Consider the following 21,248-nt stretch of genomic DNA (forward strand, 5'->3'; position numbering starts at 1 on the left):
AGGAGGATATTCATGTGGTTATTTGTTTGTTTCAGAAATTAGTTCTGAAATTAGCATATGGTGGCGTTGCCATTCTTAAAGGGATTCCTATATATATATAATTCTGTTTCATACATGCTTTGTCATCATCACGGAATATAAAGATAATTAAGATAGCATTGCCAACTGTATTTACTATTTTTGCGTTTTAAATAATACATTATTTGGAACTCACAAGGATTACACTGTGATTAACCAATCCTGTTTTACTCATCCTCTTGGTTTACAATGAAGAATTAATAGTTTGATAAGCCAGAAAAGACAATTACTTCTTATTCAGACTGCCTAATTTCTGTTAGATTTTGTTTATTTAGGTGGAGTTCTTTTGCTCAGTCTCAGAGGGTGATTTAGACTACCATTTCTCAAGCACCACTTAATTCCCAAGGATGCCTAAAACAATGAGTGTGTTTGTTTTGACTGCAGAGTTACTGAGACACCCAAAGTCTTCTGAGCATCTCAGAAATCAGGTAGCTGGAAGAGTTAGGTTAGGTGTGATAGAAAGATGAGTGGAAAGATAACCTAACCTCTGCCCAAGTCCCAGTTGGGACACAGTCTCTAAGATCTATGCACACAGTCACTACTATATTGATATTTTATACAACATAGTCAACTGAATGCTTTTAAATGGAGATTATGAGAAAATACTGCTTTCCTGGAAAGGCTATTGAAATCAGCTGGAAGCAACCTATTCACTTCTGTATGTTTTCAAATAGTTCTAGCAAACCCTTTCAGAGGATTTTTAACAGAAATACACATGTAAAATTAAGTAACAGTCCAGAACAAACAGCAAGCGGTTATAGGAATAAGGAGATTGCACAGATTATTTGCTGAGCTGCGGAGAAGGGATGAGAGGGAAGCAGCACATGGACAAGTTTTATAAAGAAAACTTTAAAACCATAGATCTCTTCTAGAAAAACAAGAGGTGAAAACCAAACTCTGTCAACAGTATGGATTCTGAAGAGATTTTTAGAATAATGTATGTTGCATGGAGAGCAACTTAATCTTTCTCAGATGAGAATATTATGAATGGGTTAGAAATTAATTAAAACTGATGAACTGGTAAAATCTATGACAAGATATTACAAGGAAATTAAAAAGGATGAATAGAAGACAGGATACCAAAAAGTAACCAGGACTAGACACTTAGTCAGCAATAGTCCATGAAGCAAAAGGGGAAAGAGATACAAAGCTGAGGAAAGGATATTGTGTAAACAACTTCAAAATAATTACATGATTGTTTTGGGTTTTTTTTTGTTTTAATCATCAATAACGTGGTTGTAGACTCCTCGGGCATTTCATATAGATCATCCTGAAGAACATAGAGTGTATAGAGGGAAATGTTAAAGTCTGGAACAGGAAGATGGTGAACTAAGGATACCGTAAGATATGTTACTCTCACGTCTGACATCTTTTACATGTGTGGAACACTGCTCATGCTCACAGAGGAAAACAGAGATTGGCCAGACCAACTAATATTGAAAAGGAATTCATTGTTGCTTACAAAACAGAAAAGGAATTAATTAATTGCATTTGTTTTAACTATTGTTTCTTTTTTAAGGAATTTTAATCATGGTGTTTTACCAGCACAACATTTGTGGAAAGAAAATTGAAATGGGAATCCTATAGAAACAAAGCTCCAGGTTTGCATGCACAATTATTCCCAATAATTATTTTTGCATTTATCCAGGAACAGACATAATTAGCAAGCAATTCTGAGCCACAATGAGCCAGTCTGGCTTACGTGTTCAGCATCAAGAATCTCACTATAGAGAATGGTTTGTTGTTAACTCTTAGGAAAAAAAGTAAATGTTAAAAATACATACAAAAAGATAAAACATCCACAGAAGCAGATATAAGCTAACTGAAATATAAAGAAGGAAAACATGGGATAATTGTATCATACATTTATGTTCTCATTATAAACTAGTTTTGGATTTCCAATAATGTTCACATGACATGGATTTAAGTGAAATATTATTACTACATTTGTGGGGAAAAAAAAAACCCAAACCACCTTTCTTTTTTGTTATTTTTAATGTATATTCCTCACAGCTGGAATTTGTATCATTCCAGGAACACGAATTTTACTGCTAGCATTTCTCTAGCACAATACATTCATATCCCTGTCCTCAACAAATATATATTATATTTTTATTTCCAGGGGTTATTTGTCTGTCAAGATCAGTTACTGAGTTAAGAACAAAATGGAAAGAAGTTCGCTAGAAGTACTTATGTTTAAGTACAGAAAATAACCATGCAGCAAAACTTCTTGATTATTCTGTTATGACTGAGTGGAGTCCAACTTCTGACCTATTTTAATTTTTGCAGTAACTCATATTAAACAACTTTTTTTTTGTCCAAGTAAAGCAAATGGTTTCATGAAACTAGGTTATTCAGCTGTATGAGGATTCAAAAGAGCTTGCAGCATCTGCATCACAGCTGGAAGCACAAAGGGAAAACTTTCTTTCATGTTTAAAAGTTGCTAGATAAATGAGGAGAGTATGTAACCATGTCTCCTTGCTATACACCAACCGCAGGTATTTCAGTGACACTGCAGTAGGTGATTTTCCCCCTGCACGTTTTTTTCAGTCTCCTGAGAGCTCTTCCATCTTGTGAAGCAGATTCCTGTTCTCTGTCTTCTGCTATCCATGTACAAAGGTTTAAGATGGCAAAACAGTTAGCCCAACCTTTCCACAGCTGACAGTAAAATGTATTACCCTTCCCTCTGGCCACTACCAAATACTACTGTAATATCCTTCTCTGTCCTTCTGTGGAAGAACACTGAAGACCCCAAAGATCCAAATCATCCCACCAAGATGTTGCTGCATTAATTTAACAATCATATCCAAGAGTCAGATGAGTCAAGATAATTTCCTTTGGAAAGAACTGTTTGAGGAGAGGAAAGAATACTGAGAAAGTAACTTAAAAAAGACAACACTGAAAAAACATGGAATAACATCCCATAGTACTAACAAGACTATCCTGAAGTGTCAAAGAATTAGTAAGGGATCTGGAAGAAGTGCTAGCCTTTTACTTTTGAAGACTGCCTATACTGTAAAAAACTAAAAAAAAAAAAGAAAAAAATTACTTCATCTGAGCATCGTTAATTGGTCTTGCACTGTTTAGGATGTTCCAAGTGAGACAGAGAGGCTTGTTGGGATGTGGGAGATGACTGAATTTCTAGTTATGATTGAGAGGACTTCACTGCCTATCTTCCTCCATTGCAATGCTGACTTTGATTACCAGCCTCATGGAAATACTTTTTAACATCACTTTTTCTGCCTTTCAACTGCCTTCCTGCCCTACTTCTATTACATTTTTATTGCCCCCATCTGTCCAAATTATGCCATCAGTGACTAGAAAATTTTTTATAGAAAGAAAATATAGTTATTTCTAGCACATGGATTTAACATAAGTTTGCTTGCTATAATTGTTTGTAAATGGATTCATTTTATCAGGATCACTGAATTTCATAGTTTCTCGGTAGACTCCTTTTTGTAAGCATTTGCGGCTTGAAATATGGCTCTACGATAGCAGAAAGGGGAACAATCTTGTGAGGGGGATTACTTCTTGCTCTACTGCATTCTTTCTGTCATTTAACACTGCTGCCATTTTTAGAAGAAATGTATAAAAAAATCACACAACTTGAGCAGTATAAAATTCAAAAGCACTTTTGAATGTACAACTGCACCTTAACATTTCTTTTCATAAACTGTGTAAGTACAGAATCTTCTCAGAAATACAATTCTTCTTATAGAAACACTAAACATAAAGAACATGTACTGGATAATGTTAACAACAGCTCTGTCAAAGCAAGATCCTAATGACCCCCAACAGAAAACGAACGAAGCCACATTTAAATAAGAATGGCTGAAATGACACGGTGCAATCCAACACCTGCCATGAATCTTGCCCAATCATTTATGCATAAAAATGAATTTCCAACTGCAGTTATGGTCCTTCTCTGAAAGAAAGAAATTTTATGGACAATCTAACCTACCAGTGACAACCTTAAATTTTCTGGATACTGAAATGCCAGTTCTTTTTCTATGGCTTGAAATAATCTATGTAATGTTAAGTTGCACCTCATTCATGCTGCTCTTGATATCCTCCTGAAAAGAAGGACATTAAAAGCAGCACTTACATCTTGAAGAAAGAAAGAAAATAGTGGAGTCAAAAGATTTTTCTCTGCTGGAGAGTGACCGCAGTGCTTTGCATCCTACTGACATAGTGGTTTACAACAAACCTGAATGTATGCAACTGAGTGAGAGAAAATTAAGATATGGGAACACACATATGGAGACTTAAACAGTGTAATCAGGATTTTAATTGAATGCCTCTCCTGGAGGTTTTCAGATAGGTTAAACCACAGCTAGAAGAAATATTAATGTCTTTTGTGTGATATCAGTCTGGAAGATTGTTGGATTCAAATGACAAAAGATCATTGCACAAGCAAAGAATCATCCCTTAACTTAAGATTGTTAGGTTGTAAAAGAACAAGAAGTTTTGATATTTAACCATAAATACTTCATAAACTGAATCAGCTACAGCACCAGCTAATCTCCACCTTTGTTATACTTAATTTTAACTATATATTATCTGCTTTTCATATGGATAATAAATAGGATCATTGAATGGTTGGCCAAACAGTCATATCATAATTTCTTGGAGAGTTCATGTGAGAAAACACTTTATGCATACTCAATATGAACTATTAATCCCTCCCTGATGTCCAGGAATTTTTCGGGAAGAATCAATTTGTTTCTGAAGAACTGCAGTCCTTCTCAGAAGTGCAGGAGCAACAGCATCACCATTACAAAATCTTTTCCATTACCTCATCAGTCCAAGAGACAATTGGAAGAGTTCTAAGCAACCACCTGCACACCTTGTTAGAATCACAGAGACTTGGAAATTTAAAAGAGCTGATTCAACACTGTGCTAGGACTCCTGCTCCTTGCAAGCTGTGGTAATGCAATCTTGTGATCCAGTGCTCTCGCTATTGTAAACATCTTTAGGAGGTCCCTGAAAACCCAAATATACCAGATCAAGCTTGCATTTGTGCTGAACTGTAAATATGTTTCTAATTGGAGAAGGCCTATACTTTTAATCCATACATTCCCATACCACTGGTCCAGTTCACTTAGGAGTATGGATCTAGATATTCAGCAAATAACTTGTTGATAAAACAGTATAGAGGTGCTTTAAGTTGCAACTTAAATCAAAATCAATTTATCTTCTCTGTCTTCATACCACAAAATACCTCCTTTAGAAGAAGGTATCTGTTTTAGGATAAGCACAATCATTCTTTGGACTCAAGTCACTGATTCTAATGGGAGTTTAGTCACCACAATGCTAATACACACCCACATTTAGACAACTATACCAGGAATCCTGATCTTAAATTTCAGACCACCTAATGGGAAATGCACCCTCAGATCTGAGAAAATAATTGACCTGAGACAATTTTACTTGCCAGTAGAAAGTGATAAACTGTTTAATTTTGAGAACTTAAGACTATCACAAACTTTCCTCTCACATTTATGCTGAGTCTTCAAACACTACCAATGTTAGTAAGGACAATTCCCATTTACAATTAACAATGTAAGAGCAAAATATTTCTTCTTTGAAAACAGAACCAGTATGTAAAACTAATATATTTGCCTTATGTGAGTGGAAAATAAGCTTTCTGGAAGAAAACGTTCAAGGTGGACTAAAGAGTCTCCACAGAAATTGTTTTCCAGTGGTAAAATGTATTCATTTCCAGTTTGTTATAATCAAGGTCAACTTCCAATTTTCAGACTGTCATAGCACGCTTACAGACTGTTATTACATAGTCATTGACATATGAATATGGATGTGATGATGAAGCTTTCAGAAGCCCTCGTTGTATTAAAGTGTACTCAGATCCATAGTCACAGAGCACATCAATCTGATGCAATTATTAAACATACAAATTATCTAAAAATTTGCTATACTTATTCTACTGATGAAATGGCTCCAGGATTTAAATTATTCATTACTTACCCCGGTTCTTTGAACTTCCAAGAAAATCGCTCTTTGAAATGATTTCTCCCACACTGCCAACTCGCTGCCCAGTTCTACATTGAAATAATGACTCTTGCCGTGTCCAACCATAACACTGAAACAATATGGCCTCTGGTCTTCAAGATCAAAGTCCTGATGAATACCTAAATACAAGTTTGCTTGTAGCCAGCAATCATCAGCAAGCCAGAGCTGAAAGACATGTTTCAGTATGTGATTCTTCATCATCTAGCAAAACCAAACAGTTAAAGCAACATTGTCTTCTCTAAGTGATGAGTACTTGGATACGTTATGTCATTATGTCAATAATTACCTTGAAGAAGAAATGTTCTGAGAATTAAGCAATAATTTCAAAGACAACTTCTCTCTTTGCTGCTTATTCACTTTACCCTGTGTCATGTAATCTGAGCTACTTCTGCAGTTCCAAAATACTGTCAGTTACTTAAGCAATACATACATAATTTAAAAAGGATTTGCAGCAATATATTGTTACAGTGAAAAGGATGGAAATCTCTGAATTGTTTGAATACAATTCAAGAGCTGTGTACCAGCTTTACAAGGGAATAAAACTACTCTGTTCTAATTGGGTTCCAATAGGCTAAACACCAAGGAATGCAGTAATTTATCAAGCACTCAAGGGCTAATTCTGGAAATGACAACATGAGCTTTCAAATGTCCCCTAATAGCTGCCAATGCTGCCCTGCAACTACAAGGGGAGTGAAGTGAGATCACCTGCCACCACCTTCAAGATGAAGAAGAGAAACTTCACATTAGTCTTTCCTAATAAAAAATATTCCTGTAACAGAATGTTTTGTAAATGAAAACAAACTCTTACAAGAAACTTCCCTAATCTTTCAAAACTTCATTGATTAGCATAAATATAGAGAAAACTAAATAAAAAAGCTACTGCTTATACATCTGAGTACTTTCGCTGACTGAATTTCCAAATTATGCTTTTTTTAAAATTTCTATTTATCAGATAGGGCCCCTTCCTATCTCCATTTCTCTATGATGGCATGGGGCAGAAAAGATTGAAAGAATAAAAAAAGTAATTTGCAAAGAGAATGTTATCTCTTATTTTCTAAAGTCACCTGCAAACAGAATTTTCTTTCTCTAGCACTCCAGGTTAAGTTTAGGAGACTTGACTCTAGTCAAGCAGATCTGAGGTAAAAGCAGTCATGTTTGATTGTACTTAGGTGGCTTTGAAAAGACCAGAATGCAGCTTTGCAGTAGTACCCAAGTCCTAGAAACTTGTAGTCAGGAAAAGCCTTATAAAGATTTAGAATTTATTTTTCCAGAACCTCTAATAGTCTATCATAGCCTATTGAGGCTAGAGTTGAAACTCCATACACAAGAAAACAAACAAACAACTGGAATTCGAGCATTCAAATGTAATGTAAAATATTCCAATGCATGCCAAATAAATACTTACATGTTCAGGGTCTTGCATCCCTCCTGTTCCAGATGCACACACAACTGCCCTCACAGGACAGCAGTGAAGATCCACTTTTTAGTAATGAAAAGCAGAGGAAACAAATGCTCTGCTAGCACACCCTCCTCTGTGTACTGCTCTCATATTCACAAACAGGGTCAAAATACTCAGATGGGAACTGAAAATTTTGCTTGTGCCGGTGAATTACAGAGTAAAACAAAGCTAGCAAATCTAACCTTATGCAATTTACTCAAGTCTAGTCTGTTAAGCTACGGATGTTTTGTGGGGCACCTCAGAAGCAGCACGTAATGCCACCAGGGTACATAGCACTTTGTTGTCAAAAACAGCCCTGCAGCTACCCGAGGAGAGAACAGTCTTGAGGAAGTTCAAAGTTATTTTACAATGCTCCTTTGGACTGCTGAAAAGGAAGCTGAACAAAATACCTGTGTATCATCTGGTGTTCAGCAGCTATGGAGTGACAGGTATTACAGCTACAACTGCTTCAAGACTCAGTGCTGCTCATCGTGGCTCATAGACTACTATATTAGTATTTTTTACTTTGCATGTGAAAATGTGATGTGTGAAAATACCAGGCAATAAAAGAAACTGTTTTTAAGCCAGGCAGCTTTTAAAAAGGCATCTAATATTCTTGCCCCTGAAAAATACAAGTTTTCAGTAACAGTTCCAGTAACTATGAGTATGAGGCAAGGTATAGGAAAAAACACATGAGGTAAAAGAGATCACATTGTCAATCATCTGGTTGTTACCACTAAATGTCCATGAATATGCAAGTGCATGATATATATATGAATTTTAATTCACACATCTGCATATGCACGTTTGTGTATGCAAGAGTGTATTTATACGTATGTACACACACACAAATCTAAAATACAGCAAACATTTTGTTTTAAAATGTAATTTCCATATTGGGTTCTTATTTTCCATGTTTAACTCTTCTGTCATAATAAACATAGATAAGAAGCTTACAATTAGGTGAGTAATAAGTGCACCTTGCCTTAAAATCCATCTTTCATGAGAAGATACAATAGCACTCTCCACCACAGCTTTGCACTAGTTCTAAAAAGTTAGAATCCTTAAGAACTCCCTCCCCAAATGGCAGTTTTTACAAGATAAAGTCCATCTTTCAGTCTGCAATGTAGAAACCTTCACCTCTTAAGATTTTTTCCTATCTTTTTGGATTTGCTCAGTTTGCCTCATTGCCATTTATATCAAAGAATCAACAGAAAAGAGGTTAAAGTGTTGAATTTGAGCTTTTGCACTTTAGCTAATGTACTCATGAAGACTGGCAATTAAACATTCATTTATTAAAATGTCAAGAACATTAAAGAGTTGAATCTTGGGTGGTTTATTTCCCACTTCTTTTTCTTAATGAAAAAATATCACAGAATTTGCTTTAAGGATAGAGTATCCTTGAAATTACCAGAATATTCAAGGAAGGACTGAGTTTCAAATCAGTAGTAACATTTAAAGGAGAAAAAACAAAACCAAAACCCAAACCACAGAAAAATCTTTTCAAAAGGCATAATGCGTATATATATTTCATTGGTGCCTGACTTATGTAACAGAAAAAAGCAAATTTTAAAAAAAGATCAAGGAGACCAAATAAATAATCTGGGACAGAACCTCTGCTCTTTGCTGCTGTCTCAATGATAGGCAGGACCTGAAGTTGCCCCTGTGTACCCAGCTGGAGCCATGGTCACATTAAAATAATGCTATGCTTACAAGACTATGGCTGCGCTCCTGCATCCTGCACTCCGGAGCGGAGCTCAAGTCCTGAGCTCCAGGATTGCTGTTTTCCTGGCATGGCATTGGCCAAGACCCTTCCCTCTCCCCTCTTTTGCCAGAGAAAGGAACCTTCTGCCCCTGCCCAGTGACAGCAGGCTTACGACAGAGAAAAAAAAAGGCAGTGACGGGCTGCAAAATTGGCAGTTGACATCAGCAGAAGCTCTTTTAGCAGCCAGTTAATGGGACTGACACCTCTGTAAAATGCAGATGTCAGCTCATATTTGAGATATATTTTTTCTAGATTTCTATCAAATTCTGTGTGCTCCTTGCTCTGTTGGTTTTAACTTCATCATGTTTTCAATTTCTTTCTTTTTTTTTTTTTAAATCACAGTCAACAAAATTGGTGTAGGAAACGTGTCCATGTTGTTGAGAGTCAGTTTGGGACAAGTAGTTTGAGCAGTCATGACATAGAAATTCCCTGCCACCCCATTCTTTGAAGAATTTGGCCATTTAGTGCTACAGAGATCTCCCTTCTATGCTGAACAGGGCAGTAAAGGGGAATGGAATGTTATTGTCAGGCCTATGACTCTTCTTTTTTTTTTTTTTTTTTTTTTTTTTCATTTTTCCTTCTGTAAATTGTCCTGAATAACTGTGTTGCATCAGGACAAAAAAAACCACAAAACCACCACCCTAACAAAACCAAAACCAAAATAGTTAAGCAGTTCTCCTTCAGACCAATGTTAAGTCAGGATCTGTACAGGTAGCAGAGCAACAACCTTCCTTCTCCACAACATTAGTACATGGTCAAAGGAGGAACAGTAGAGAATAGGACAGCAGCTGGTGAGAACTAAAGCTGCTTTGTAATCTTTCAGTGAAATAGCATTTTCTCTGAAAAGACTGATTCCCCCCCCGATAATATATTTGGTTTTACTGTCTTAGGCGAGTAGGTTTTCATCTAGCTTTACCTCACCTGCAAAGCAGTTTTTGCTTAGCTGGTAGAGAAGTAAATTAATCTATCTGATGCAACTTATTAGAAAATATCTTCTGTAAGTCAATTATTGAAACAGACTGCTAGGGTTTTGCCCAAAATCCTTGCTTGGGACAAGCTAAGCAGAAAACATGACACTGCCTCTAGGTGGTGGAAAAAATGAAGAATTTGATGGTACACAAATGCACCATGTTGCCCTTTGTAAGGTAAAACCTACTATAGTATTTGCACATGATCTAAAAAGGACATAATTTTATACTTCTAATTACTGAAAATAAATAAAAGTATCTTTACATAGAACAGGAATTACAGCAAAAGCATTCTTTATCACAGTCACTTAAAAATCTGAGCCACTAAGAAAAAAGCAATATCCAGCTTCATTATGCTTAGCTGTGTGTCTCACCTGTATACTGAAAAATTTCTTCAATATGGTAGTATTTTAGTAACTTGCTCACTTGGAGCTTAATCCATTTTCCATATTCTCTTATACTTGCATAGCTAATGCACTAGAAAAAACAACAGATGAACTATTTGAATGTTGGCTACTCCTAGTTAAGATTATCTTGAGATTATCATTAATAGGAAAAGGCAAGCTTTCTTTACGAAATAATACCATTGTAATCATTAGGAAACCTACCTTGTGAATTTTAAATAGAACCTCACAGAGGTTATAGATTTTTTCAGCTCGTACCCAGTCTAGTGTGCTTACCTATAATATCAAAAGAAAATATTAACAACACATTCTTTATTCAAAAATCATGTACAGATGAAAAAAAATGAAAAGATTTCACCCATCATTATTCTACTGGATACTCTAAATATAGGCAAGTTACTACATTTAATATCCAGCATTTAGAAAAGTTTGTCAAATAGCATTCAATTTTTACAGAAACAGCATCTACAGGAGTCTTACTATAATTAAAAGGTATTAAATAATTTCATTGATGTTTTTTCCCATTATTACTACAGTACTATGGAAACCTCTTTCTAATCTCTGTGGTGAGTTACATAAGCATATTTAGTTTCCAATATGCTAACACAGAGGACCCAGAGTCTCAAACCCAGAGTCATTCAGCTTCATGTCTCAATTTAAAAAAACCCTTACAATCAACAGACCAAGATGTGTTCCTAAATTCAGATTTGAGTTTACATACACTAGGGCACCAATACCTTAATACTTATATTAAAAACTGGAAAGGACTATATAACTGCAATATTTGAAATTAAGAAGAGTGTCAACTGTGTGTTTAATAATTGTCGTGGTTTAACCCCAGCCAGCAACTAACCACCACACAGCTGCTCACTCACTCCCCTCCCTGCAGTGGGATGGGGGAGAGAAGTGGAAGGAAAAAGTTAAAACTCGTGGGTTGAGATAAGAACAGTTTAATAGAACAGGAAGGAAGAAACTAATAATGATAATAATAACAATAATAAAAGGATTGGAACATACAAAACAAGTGATGCACAATGCAATTGCTCACCACTTGCTGACCGATGCCGTTAGTTCCCGAGCAGCGATCCGCCCCCTGGCCAACTCCCCCCGGTTTATATACTGGGCATGATGCATCACATGGTCTGGAATACCCCGTTGGCCAGTTTGGGTCAGCTGCCCTGGCTGTGTCCCCTCCCAACCTCTTGTGCCCCTCCAGCCTTCTTGCTAGCTGGGCATGAGAAGCTGAAAAACCCTTGACTTCGTATAAACACTATTTAGCAACAACTGAAAACATCAGTGGTTATCAACATTCTTCTCATACTAAATCCAAAACATAACACTATACCAGCTACTAGAAAGAAAATTAACTCTATCCCAGCCAAATCCAGGACAATAATGAATATGGAAAGACATATTTTTAATTTTCTTTTGATTTCGTTACGTTATCCTGTTGACATGACAGGCTGTTAAAATTTGGCAGTTAGAATGATATTTGAAGTTTTTCCCTAAATTCTAGTTCATGACATAATGTGATAATCTGTTTTCTCTTAAAAACGTTACATAGCCTATGTAGTTCAAGAAGAAAAAAAGAACCTTTACATGGGAAAAATACAAGGGGAACACACATCATTCTATATTTTAGAGCAAAATCCTAGCTCTTGGTGAATGCACAGGAATGGCTGCGTAGCTATATGAAGAATTTGGCTAAATTGTAACTCTGAGGCTTCTACTACATGGAAAGAAGTGTTTTGGTGACTCTAATAGCAATTGGGATACTTTGAAATACTAGGGAGATGGAGCTTTGTCCTGTTCCTGTCCCTCTCCCAAAAGGAAGAAAGCAGAAAAATAAAATTAAATTATTTAGCTAAAGCAAAATTTGGCTGTAAAACATCTGGCTTCTGTGAATGAAATTTAACTAGGAAAAAGCTATGAAATTCAGTCACAGATTATTTTTCTCTGTATTCACAGTAACATATAGTAATCAGCATTTTTCCTAATGTTTTGCATGAAGATCAACATGATTTTAAATTATTTTTAAGTTGAATTTCCAGGTCTTCATAAATTTTAAGCCATTAAGCAAAATGGTAATAAAATGGTGAAAATCCAAACCACTACAACACTTAGGAGCAGACTGATGTGACTTCTACTGGTTATTAAATGTTATTTCAGAGAGTGCTGTTGGAGGAGTAATATGAACTTGGTGTTAGTTTCCTTCTAATTTTATATGCTCTTATGTCCAGTCCAATTGAAACTAATACACATTATTATTGAGTAAACCTCGTACCTATGTGTTTCAAAGCAGTGTTTCAGAATTTACCTGAATTCTTTCTTCTTAGTGTGGAAAGCATCCAACCTAAATTTAGACATCAAAAGTACCTAATCTTAACAACCTAATCTAATTCTTAATAATCTAATCTTAATTTCAACATATTGGGAAAGAAGGAAAAAAAAAAAAAAGAAAGAGAGGCAGTTCTTTCTCCCAGTTTCCCTAACGTTAACTTCTCGATGACTAAATTTAGGTGAGATGAATCACCTATTACAAATGGGACTGAAGACCTCTGGGAGAGAAAGTCCTATCACCACATCTTTTCAGGATATAAAGGGACTTGTATGCTAGGGTTCTCCACTTGACAGTTTTTATATTTGAACAATTGAATGACAAACATCACTTGAATACAATGCATGCAGTAGAATATGTAAAAGCATGTTATATACTTTATCATAAGCAATTTCTCACCATAAATTAAAGCTTGAAACATTACATATAGCTACCTTTAAAAGTACTTAGTACTACTTTAAAGGAACTTTGTCAAATGTAAATCTAATGTTAGGTTTTTTAGAAAATTAATTTAAAGCAGTTTTATATATTATCCTTGTCCTCCCAACACTTTATAAGATGTAGCAATTTTTAGAGTCATGTATTTCTAATTTTTAGATTTCTGTTACTGTTTTCCTTCTAGTAAGGTCCATTCAGTATTTTATCTGAGTTTTGCTTTTTAATTATTGCTAAGAGTAAGCAATAACACAAGCTTAGAAACAACTGAAACTGAGGAATTATAAAGCCAATTCATAAAGAAATATTATACATTTAAACATGCTCACATAGAGAAAGTACTGCAGGTCTCTGCTCAATCCTTATTTACAGGGAAATCTTTTTTACTTTGATGGCTGTTTTGAAAATAAAATAATTAAATAATACAGGTTTTGGCCTATTACTGTTGATCTTCAAAAGAGATCTTCATGCTTCTTGCAAAACAAGGTTTACAGCTTAGAATGGTGGCTAGTTCGTTATTTGGGCTTAAATTTCTCAAAGGGAAAGATTCTTTTCAATTTCAGTTAAAAGCAGGAGAATTCTTCATTCCTATTAGTGGCTATACAGATATAAAAGCATAAGCACTGACTTTACTGTTCGTGAAACTGAATTTAGTGACACAGGCTATAACCTAAAAGCTATTGAGACATGACTGAACTTTCACTTGCTCATATCAGTTGTTTTGATTCCTGAAGATTAATTTAAACTGTTTGGGTTCTTTGCTGTTATTAACAATGCTATCATGGACTATGGTTACACTGCTGCACCATTAAATTCACTCTGAATACTTCAGCCTTTTCCCCATTATCCTGTGCAACTCTTTCATCCTTTGACTCTCTGTAACCTCTTATGACTTTTTCAGCAGAGACAGCTAGTGATGATGATAACTGTTGGCACCTATACAAGCCAAGATTTTCTTTTACTGTGTATGTCAGAGGAAGGCTACCATACTTAAAGCCATGAGTGAAACAGTCTGAATATCATAGTGTTCAAGGTCATCAGGAGAGCACGAATGACATGTTGAGAGGGATTTTAAGGAGGGGAAACAAACATCTACAAAGAGATACTAGAATTCAAAGAGGCAGCTGACATTATTTACAGTTTTCTCAGAACTATCATAGTATGTCTAAGTTTAAAATGTTATTGTTATAGACTGCATCGCTTTAAAAAAAATCACAAATGATCATACAGTTCTAGTCAATGAGAAAAGCTGGAAAGAATCAGAAAAGTTCACAAAAAGTGCAATATCCTTCATTTGCTTTAAAGGGTGTTTCAGTGTATTGCAGGCTTATCCATCATCACACATTTAACAACTGGGTAATGATAGGTAACTAAGATAAATGAGATACTGAAATATATTCCTTAGGCAATAAAAAAGTTTTTCTCATTATTTCCCCTTGGAATTGTTCCTGTAGGTACTCTATACATTGCAATTTCTTGGGTTTATTTTAGCTTGAAAAGATAATTGTTTTTTAGTAAGGCATTTGACAAAATGTTTCAAAAAATATTTTTCAGAATGGTCATTTAATGAGACATACTTTCATTCATATGAATTTAGTTCTGTCAAAAATAGTGTCAAAATACATGAAAGTACAAATTAGAATTCACTGAGCTTCCACTTTAATTCTTGTTTGTCTAATGCATGAATTTATGACCAACAGTAGCTGAGTGCTACTATTATTATTGGAAGACCAACTCCTTAGCTAACTCAAAGCATTATGTGATGTATTGAATACTTGGTTTTGTAGATATTTAGCTATATTAATCCTCTCAGAAAGATTGTGAAATAACACATTTACAAACTCACATGTAACACTGAGCTGATCACAGAGATAATAAAAATGAACATAGAAAAACAGGAACCTGAAGTTACAATTTTAAGTCCATAATGAGAGACTGAAATTAAGTATGTAGAGGTACAAAAGTGCTAAGTGTTGCAGAAGTACTTTACTTCAGCATGAGTTTCTATAAGTTCCTCATGTTTTAAAAACAGGCATTGCAGTGGATTTCCAAAAATAAATAAACTACTAAAATCTAGTTTTACTTAGACGAAGCAATCTCAGCATCAGTTCAGGCTCATATTCCAAATATACTTAGCTTTAAATGTGTGTGTTAATCATTGATTTTTCTTTAAAAATTTATGATTTAAAATAGAGGGAAAACAATAAAGTTAAACTCATTGACACATACATGTAGCAAACAACAAACCGAAAACCAGTTACTCCCTAGAGAGAATTCTGCAATTATAAAACAAGCACAAAAGATTTCCATGCCTATTCAGAAATCAGCACTAAAGGACTGACTAGACATGAAAAATAAATATGGGGTCCATGTAAAAGAGAATCATACTTCAAAACTCACTAAAGTCAAAAGGAACAAAACATACTCTTTGAATTTCTATGAACACTGAATCTGATTCTAGAAATCTCCAGTGCCCCCCCCAAATATTAAAAAAAAAAATTTAATAGATTTAAAGAGTAGAACTTAAGGGGAAAAAAAAGATCAAAGTGGCTGTAATACTTATTACTGGAATATAGAGAATGCTGCATTATCTGACAATTAAGCAGAAGCATCCAACCCACCTAGAAGTACTAAAAAGTTCTAGGCAAAAGATGAAATACTTTTAGGTCAAGAGTAATTCATTTCACTGGTCTCTTCACTCTTCAATGGAAAAAATAAGCCAAGTATAATTTAAAAAAATTATTAAAAGATATTAAAAAGAAAAAAAGATAAAGAAATGTTCTTGAGATGATCTACAATATAGCAGTATAAGAAGCCTAAAGACATCCAAAACAACTCGAACTCAATGGTACAAAACACACACAGTCAGATCCTAGCAAATATGTGAACAAAATAGACAGACTTGTTTGCAGAGTTAAAAAGTTCATCAAAAGTATTCACGGTCAAGGCTATGCCCTCCAACTCACTGCCACCTCTTTCCCAATATGTTACATTGACATTATGTATAATGTGATTTACAAATACAAGCATTCAGAACTTACATAGCAGTAGTCTAACATTCAAAGCACTGCTCGTGCTCAATACATTATGCAAGCTTTTCTTCTCTGTAATGTTTTTCAAAGGTGGAACTATTTCTGTTACTTTCACATTATTCTTGTATTTATTCCTTTTCTTAAAACTATAAGCAGCATATGCAGTGACTGCCTAGCTGTTTTCACATAAACCACTTCAGTGTTATTTATTTAATCATGTTGAAAAAAGACACTTTTGTAATTAAGGGTAACACAACAGCTCCAAAGATATGGCTACTTTAAGACCTGAATTTAAAAACCATATTGAACTATGAGGAATATATAAAAAATCAAACAGTACAATCCTCCCCTATATAAAGCCCATATTCCATAAACCCCAAACATTTCATTTTTTCTGGAAATTTTCAGTGATATGAAAAATAGTTTGGTTTTGAATGACAATTTTGAATAAAGTCTCTTCAATTTCTTCTGGGATATGAATTCAGAACCTTTTCAAGATCCGAAAATTGACAAAAATTTATTAGATGCTTTTAGAAGGTAATAAAATACTGATTGTATATTAACATTGACGTAAGAATAATTTCTATTTGTGCAATGGTGTTTTTCACGTGCAGTTTTCAGAAATGTGTTGCAATTCTCACATAGCAATCTGTAAATGAAGTGTCACAATTCTAATATAACAATCTGTAAATGAAATCTGTAAATTTCTTAAATACAATCAGATAAGCCACTTTGGGGATGCAGAAAGACCATTCTCTGTTAATCATACCATTCTTGATATTTACTTCTATGGTGAAGCTTCTACATTTTTGGAAACACCATCTGAGATATTGTTGAAATGGAGTATAAGCAGAACAGTTCTTTCAAATGATAATATCCACATTTTCTCCAAAATTTTCTTTATTTTTGCCCATGGGCAACTATGTTTTCCATTCTTACGAAAGTTAGCAGCTGTGTTTACATTCATATAATCTTTTGCACACAACGAAGTAGAAAAAGAGTAGAAATTGTACCAGATCCTCTTACAAGCAGTTGTAAAGTTATGGGTAAGGTCATTGCAACTAAAGATAACTGCATGACTCGTAGGTAATCTACTCTGTGCACACTACAATGATACGCTGATACACCACATTGATTCGGTATACAAATAGCAATACCATCATAGAAGCATTTCTGAAATAGAACATAATGTTAAACTCTTGTCTTCTAAAGATCAAGCAAGTTAAAACATCTGTATTTTTGTGATAGAACAATCCATTTTTTAATGTTTCACTTGATATAGTAAAAGAAAAGTCAGTGGGAGTAATGGTAAGAGCAGTACCATTAAACACCTCTACAAGCAGTGAAACAGTGGAGATGCACAGCTTTGTGTGGGGACCTGTGCTTGCAGCTACAGAGCTGGGGCGTGTGACACAGAACCAACATCAGGGCAGAGCGCGGGTCGGTGGCTCCTGGGTGCCACGGGAGCTCCGCCGGGGTCTGGCAGGGCCGGGTCCTCACCGGCCAGGGCCCAGCCCATCGCCCTGTAGTGGGCTGACCCTGTCCAACAGCTAAGCGCCCACACAGCCACGCGCTAACTCCCCGTCCCCCCGCAGCGGGATGGGAGAGAGAATAAGAAGAGCAAAACCAAGAAAACTCTTGGGTCGAAATAAAGACAGCTTAATAAGTGATGGACGGAGGAAAACTACAAGCGATGCAAAGGTTGATCGCACCCTGACTGTCCCAAGCAGACAGACGCCCAGCCAGTCTCCAAGCGATGGCTACTTTTGAAGACCAAATCCCCATTTTTTACTCCTGAGCATGATCTTCTATGGCACGTAATATCCTTTTGGCCTATTTGGGTCAACTGTCTTGGCGGTGCCCCCTCCAACCTCTTGCCCACCCCCAGGGTGAGCAGTGTGAGAAACAGAGAAACACTGTGCAAGCAAAGCTCAGCAACAGCCAAACCACCGGTGCGTTAGCGTTGGTTTAGTCACAAATACAAACCCCACTGCCATACGGGCTGCTATGAAGAAAGTTACCTCCACCCCAGCCAGGCCCAGCACATGCCCCCAGACAAGAGCAGGGCAGCCATGGAGACTGGGGGCAGCCCCAGCGCTGGGCACCAGGCTCCTCCCTGGGGACAGGGCCGGGCTGAGGCTGGGCCTGGATGTGGGCCCGTGGGTGGGCCTGGCTCGTCGGGGCCCACGGCTGGGCAGGACAGGGCTGGGAGGAGCTGAAGACCGGCCCTGCTGCATTGCTGGGGCAGGGGCTGGTGGCCATGGGGGGGCTGCAGTGGGGTCCTGGGGTGTGGGGAGAGTCGGGGGAGCCCCAGGGAAGTGGGTCAGGGACAGTCAGGGCTGGAGGTGCCCTCAGGACACTGATAGTCATCTTTGAAGTGTGACTTTAGATCCAGGTTGGAGTTCTCCAGGTGGGTGGCTGCTGCAAATGGCCAATTTCCCATTTTATTTTTCTCCCCTGATATAAAACATCTGTGGAATGATTAAATAGCAAGAAAACTGGTTAACACGTCTTATGATTTATAGGCTCTGTCACACTTACTGGAGTATCTGATTACTGGGATGACATAACTCATTGACCAAAGGGGTGCCCTTTGTTAATTGTTTTGAAAAACCACCTTTTCTACAAAAAAATTGTGCAGAAACACAATAGAGTGTAGTAGATACTGACAAGTAACATGGTACGAATACTACCAAACATTCATCCTCACTTGTCTGTTCTTAGTAGAGTGCTGAACATGATAAATGAAGTAGTTTATGCCCAATTAGTATCATGTAGATGGATAGTTTTAATTATATCAAAAATGTTTCTTCAAAAACAGGTCTGAAAACAATAATTATAATTTATAAAGGAAAAGCATTTATGTAGTGTGTTATTTATTTGTTTAATATTTTTGTATTCTTTTTGCATTTTAATTGGATTGTAGTAATTGAATCAAAATTTAGTTCTTTGACTTAACATATAGACAAATAGTTTTTTAGAGGGGAAGAATAAACCTTTCCCAGATGTGTTGTCTCATTTTAAAAAGAATTCTACTGGCCATTTAAAAATGCTTGAAGTTAATAGGAATCCTTGGATTTAGAATTTCAATCTAGAGAGAGAGAAAATGTTACTGATTGCTTCTCATTGAGGTTCATAAATAAGGTTCAAAGAGTACGTACTTCCCAAAGGTACTGCAGATAGCACACATGTAAAGATCAGATTTTCTCTGGATCAGCTGAAGAAACTGGGAGACTGACCACCTTCTGAGCAAAAACGTAAGAAAGCTGTATAGTTGAAATTGCATTCTAATTCCACATTTTATTCTTTTCGATTTGTTTAAAGCAAAGACTCTCCAGAGAAAAAAGAAAGAAAGGATAAAACAATACCATGTGGTAAGTATGGGTCACTTTTTAAGAGTTTAGAATTCTACAGCTCATTTCTGTTTCATTCTTTTAAATTAATTTTTATTAGGATTTTTTTTAGAGAAGTATTAGGTAAGTCATCTGTTGTGAAATAGAATTCTCGTTACCAGCTGTGTAAGTTATCAAAGCAAGATGATGTCATTTGTTCGAACTGCACAATTAGCATTGGACTTTCTGTAACAGTTCAATCCCTTGCCTGTGTGCAAAATCCACAAGTATCTACTAATAGTATGGATGGTGTATTTCATGATGTATCTTGTCTTTAAGAAACCAGGGTAACTACCACCTCATTACATCTACAAGATACTTCAGAATAAATAAGGTAAGAAATATTGGGCCTAACCAATCAGAGAAAAATCTAAAATTAACAACTTTAAAAAGTAAAATACTTACTCCCAATTAGGAATTCTTTGAACTATCCAGCTATGGTAAGAATTTCAGAGGACCTTGAAAGAGGTTAAATATCTAAAGCTTATTGAAATTCAGTGGCAACTATGGCTTTAACTTCTTTTGCAATCTCAGCTGACAACTTCACTTGGTAAGGAAAAACAAACCCAGACATAACAAACAGGTTCCCATTTACAATGAAACTGTCACAAAAATATTTTTTTACCGGTGGAGTGCTGAAAATGTAGAAGGATGAACCCTTCAGTGCCAGAAACTTGAATTTGTAGAGCTGAGAGGAATCAGTTCCTTCAAGTCTCTCATTTACCCATCCCATATGTATGACCTGTGAAAGAAATTAATTTAAAATTAAAGCTCTATTTTTCAGTGGAGCATAAGATATATCTGAATAGGTCAAGTCTTTCCACAATGAAAAGTGATCATATTAGAATAGGATGCATCATCCCCTTCTTCACATTTGCCTTCCCACCACTAGATCAAACTCTTGAAGTGTATGGTATCATGCCAGTGTGTTAGAAGTCCTTGAAGAGACTAAACTTACAGTACAGGTTGAATCTTGTCCGAAATAATCACCACTTTAAAAGCCACCTATATATGCCTCAGCAGACTCTCACTTGAGCCAGCAGAAAACCTAGGTGTACTGAAATAGTTCAGCCAGCAGTTTATAAAAAACATGATCCTACATTATCTATAGCACAGTCAAAACTTCGACATACTGAAATTTCTGTCACATGTACCTCTGAAGAAACACATTTGAACGAATCAAGAGATTTATCTGAAATCACACAGCTTTCCATATGCTCATGTTTGCCACTGTTAACGAAGTGTCTTTGTCACACTGATTGTCTTCCGGAGTTTATATATTTTTTAAAATATACACTTTATCTTATGATGATTTAGGTTCTTCTAGAATTAAATGTCAAATTTAGTTGTTACAGAACTTTGCTCTAA

At 36.0% G+C, this 21,248-nt stretch overlaps 1 protein-coding gene across 1 annotated transcript in view; it reads right to left on the reverse strand.

Annotated features, from left to right (window-relative positions):
* The window catches only part of SNTG2 (syntrophin gamma 2), a 308,015-nt gene that overhangs the window by 27,031 nt on the left and 259,736 nt on the right, over window positions 1–21,248 (reverse strand). Inside the window, exons 12-14 of the mRNA XM_075049219.1 lie at window positions 20,506–20,622; window positions 10,888–10,959; window positions 6,064–6,273 (exon numbers count right to left, since the gene is read on the reverse strand). Coding sequence (XP_074905320.1) covers window positions 6,064–6,273; window positions 10,888–10,959; window positions 20,506–20,622 — 399 coding nt within the window. The remainder of the gene's footprint in view (window positions 1–6,063; window positions 6,274–10,887; window positions 10,960–20,505; window positions 20,623–21,248) is intronic.

The sequence above is a fragment of the Buteo buteo genome, chromosome 17 (assembly GCF_964188355.1).
Source record: "Buteo buteo chromosome 17, bButBut1.hap1.1, whole genome shotgun sequence".
NCBI lineage: Eukaryota > Metazoa > Chordata > Aves > Accipitriformes > Accipitridae > Buteo > Buteo buteo.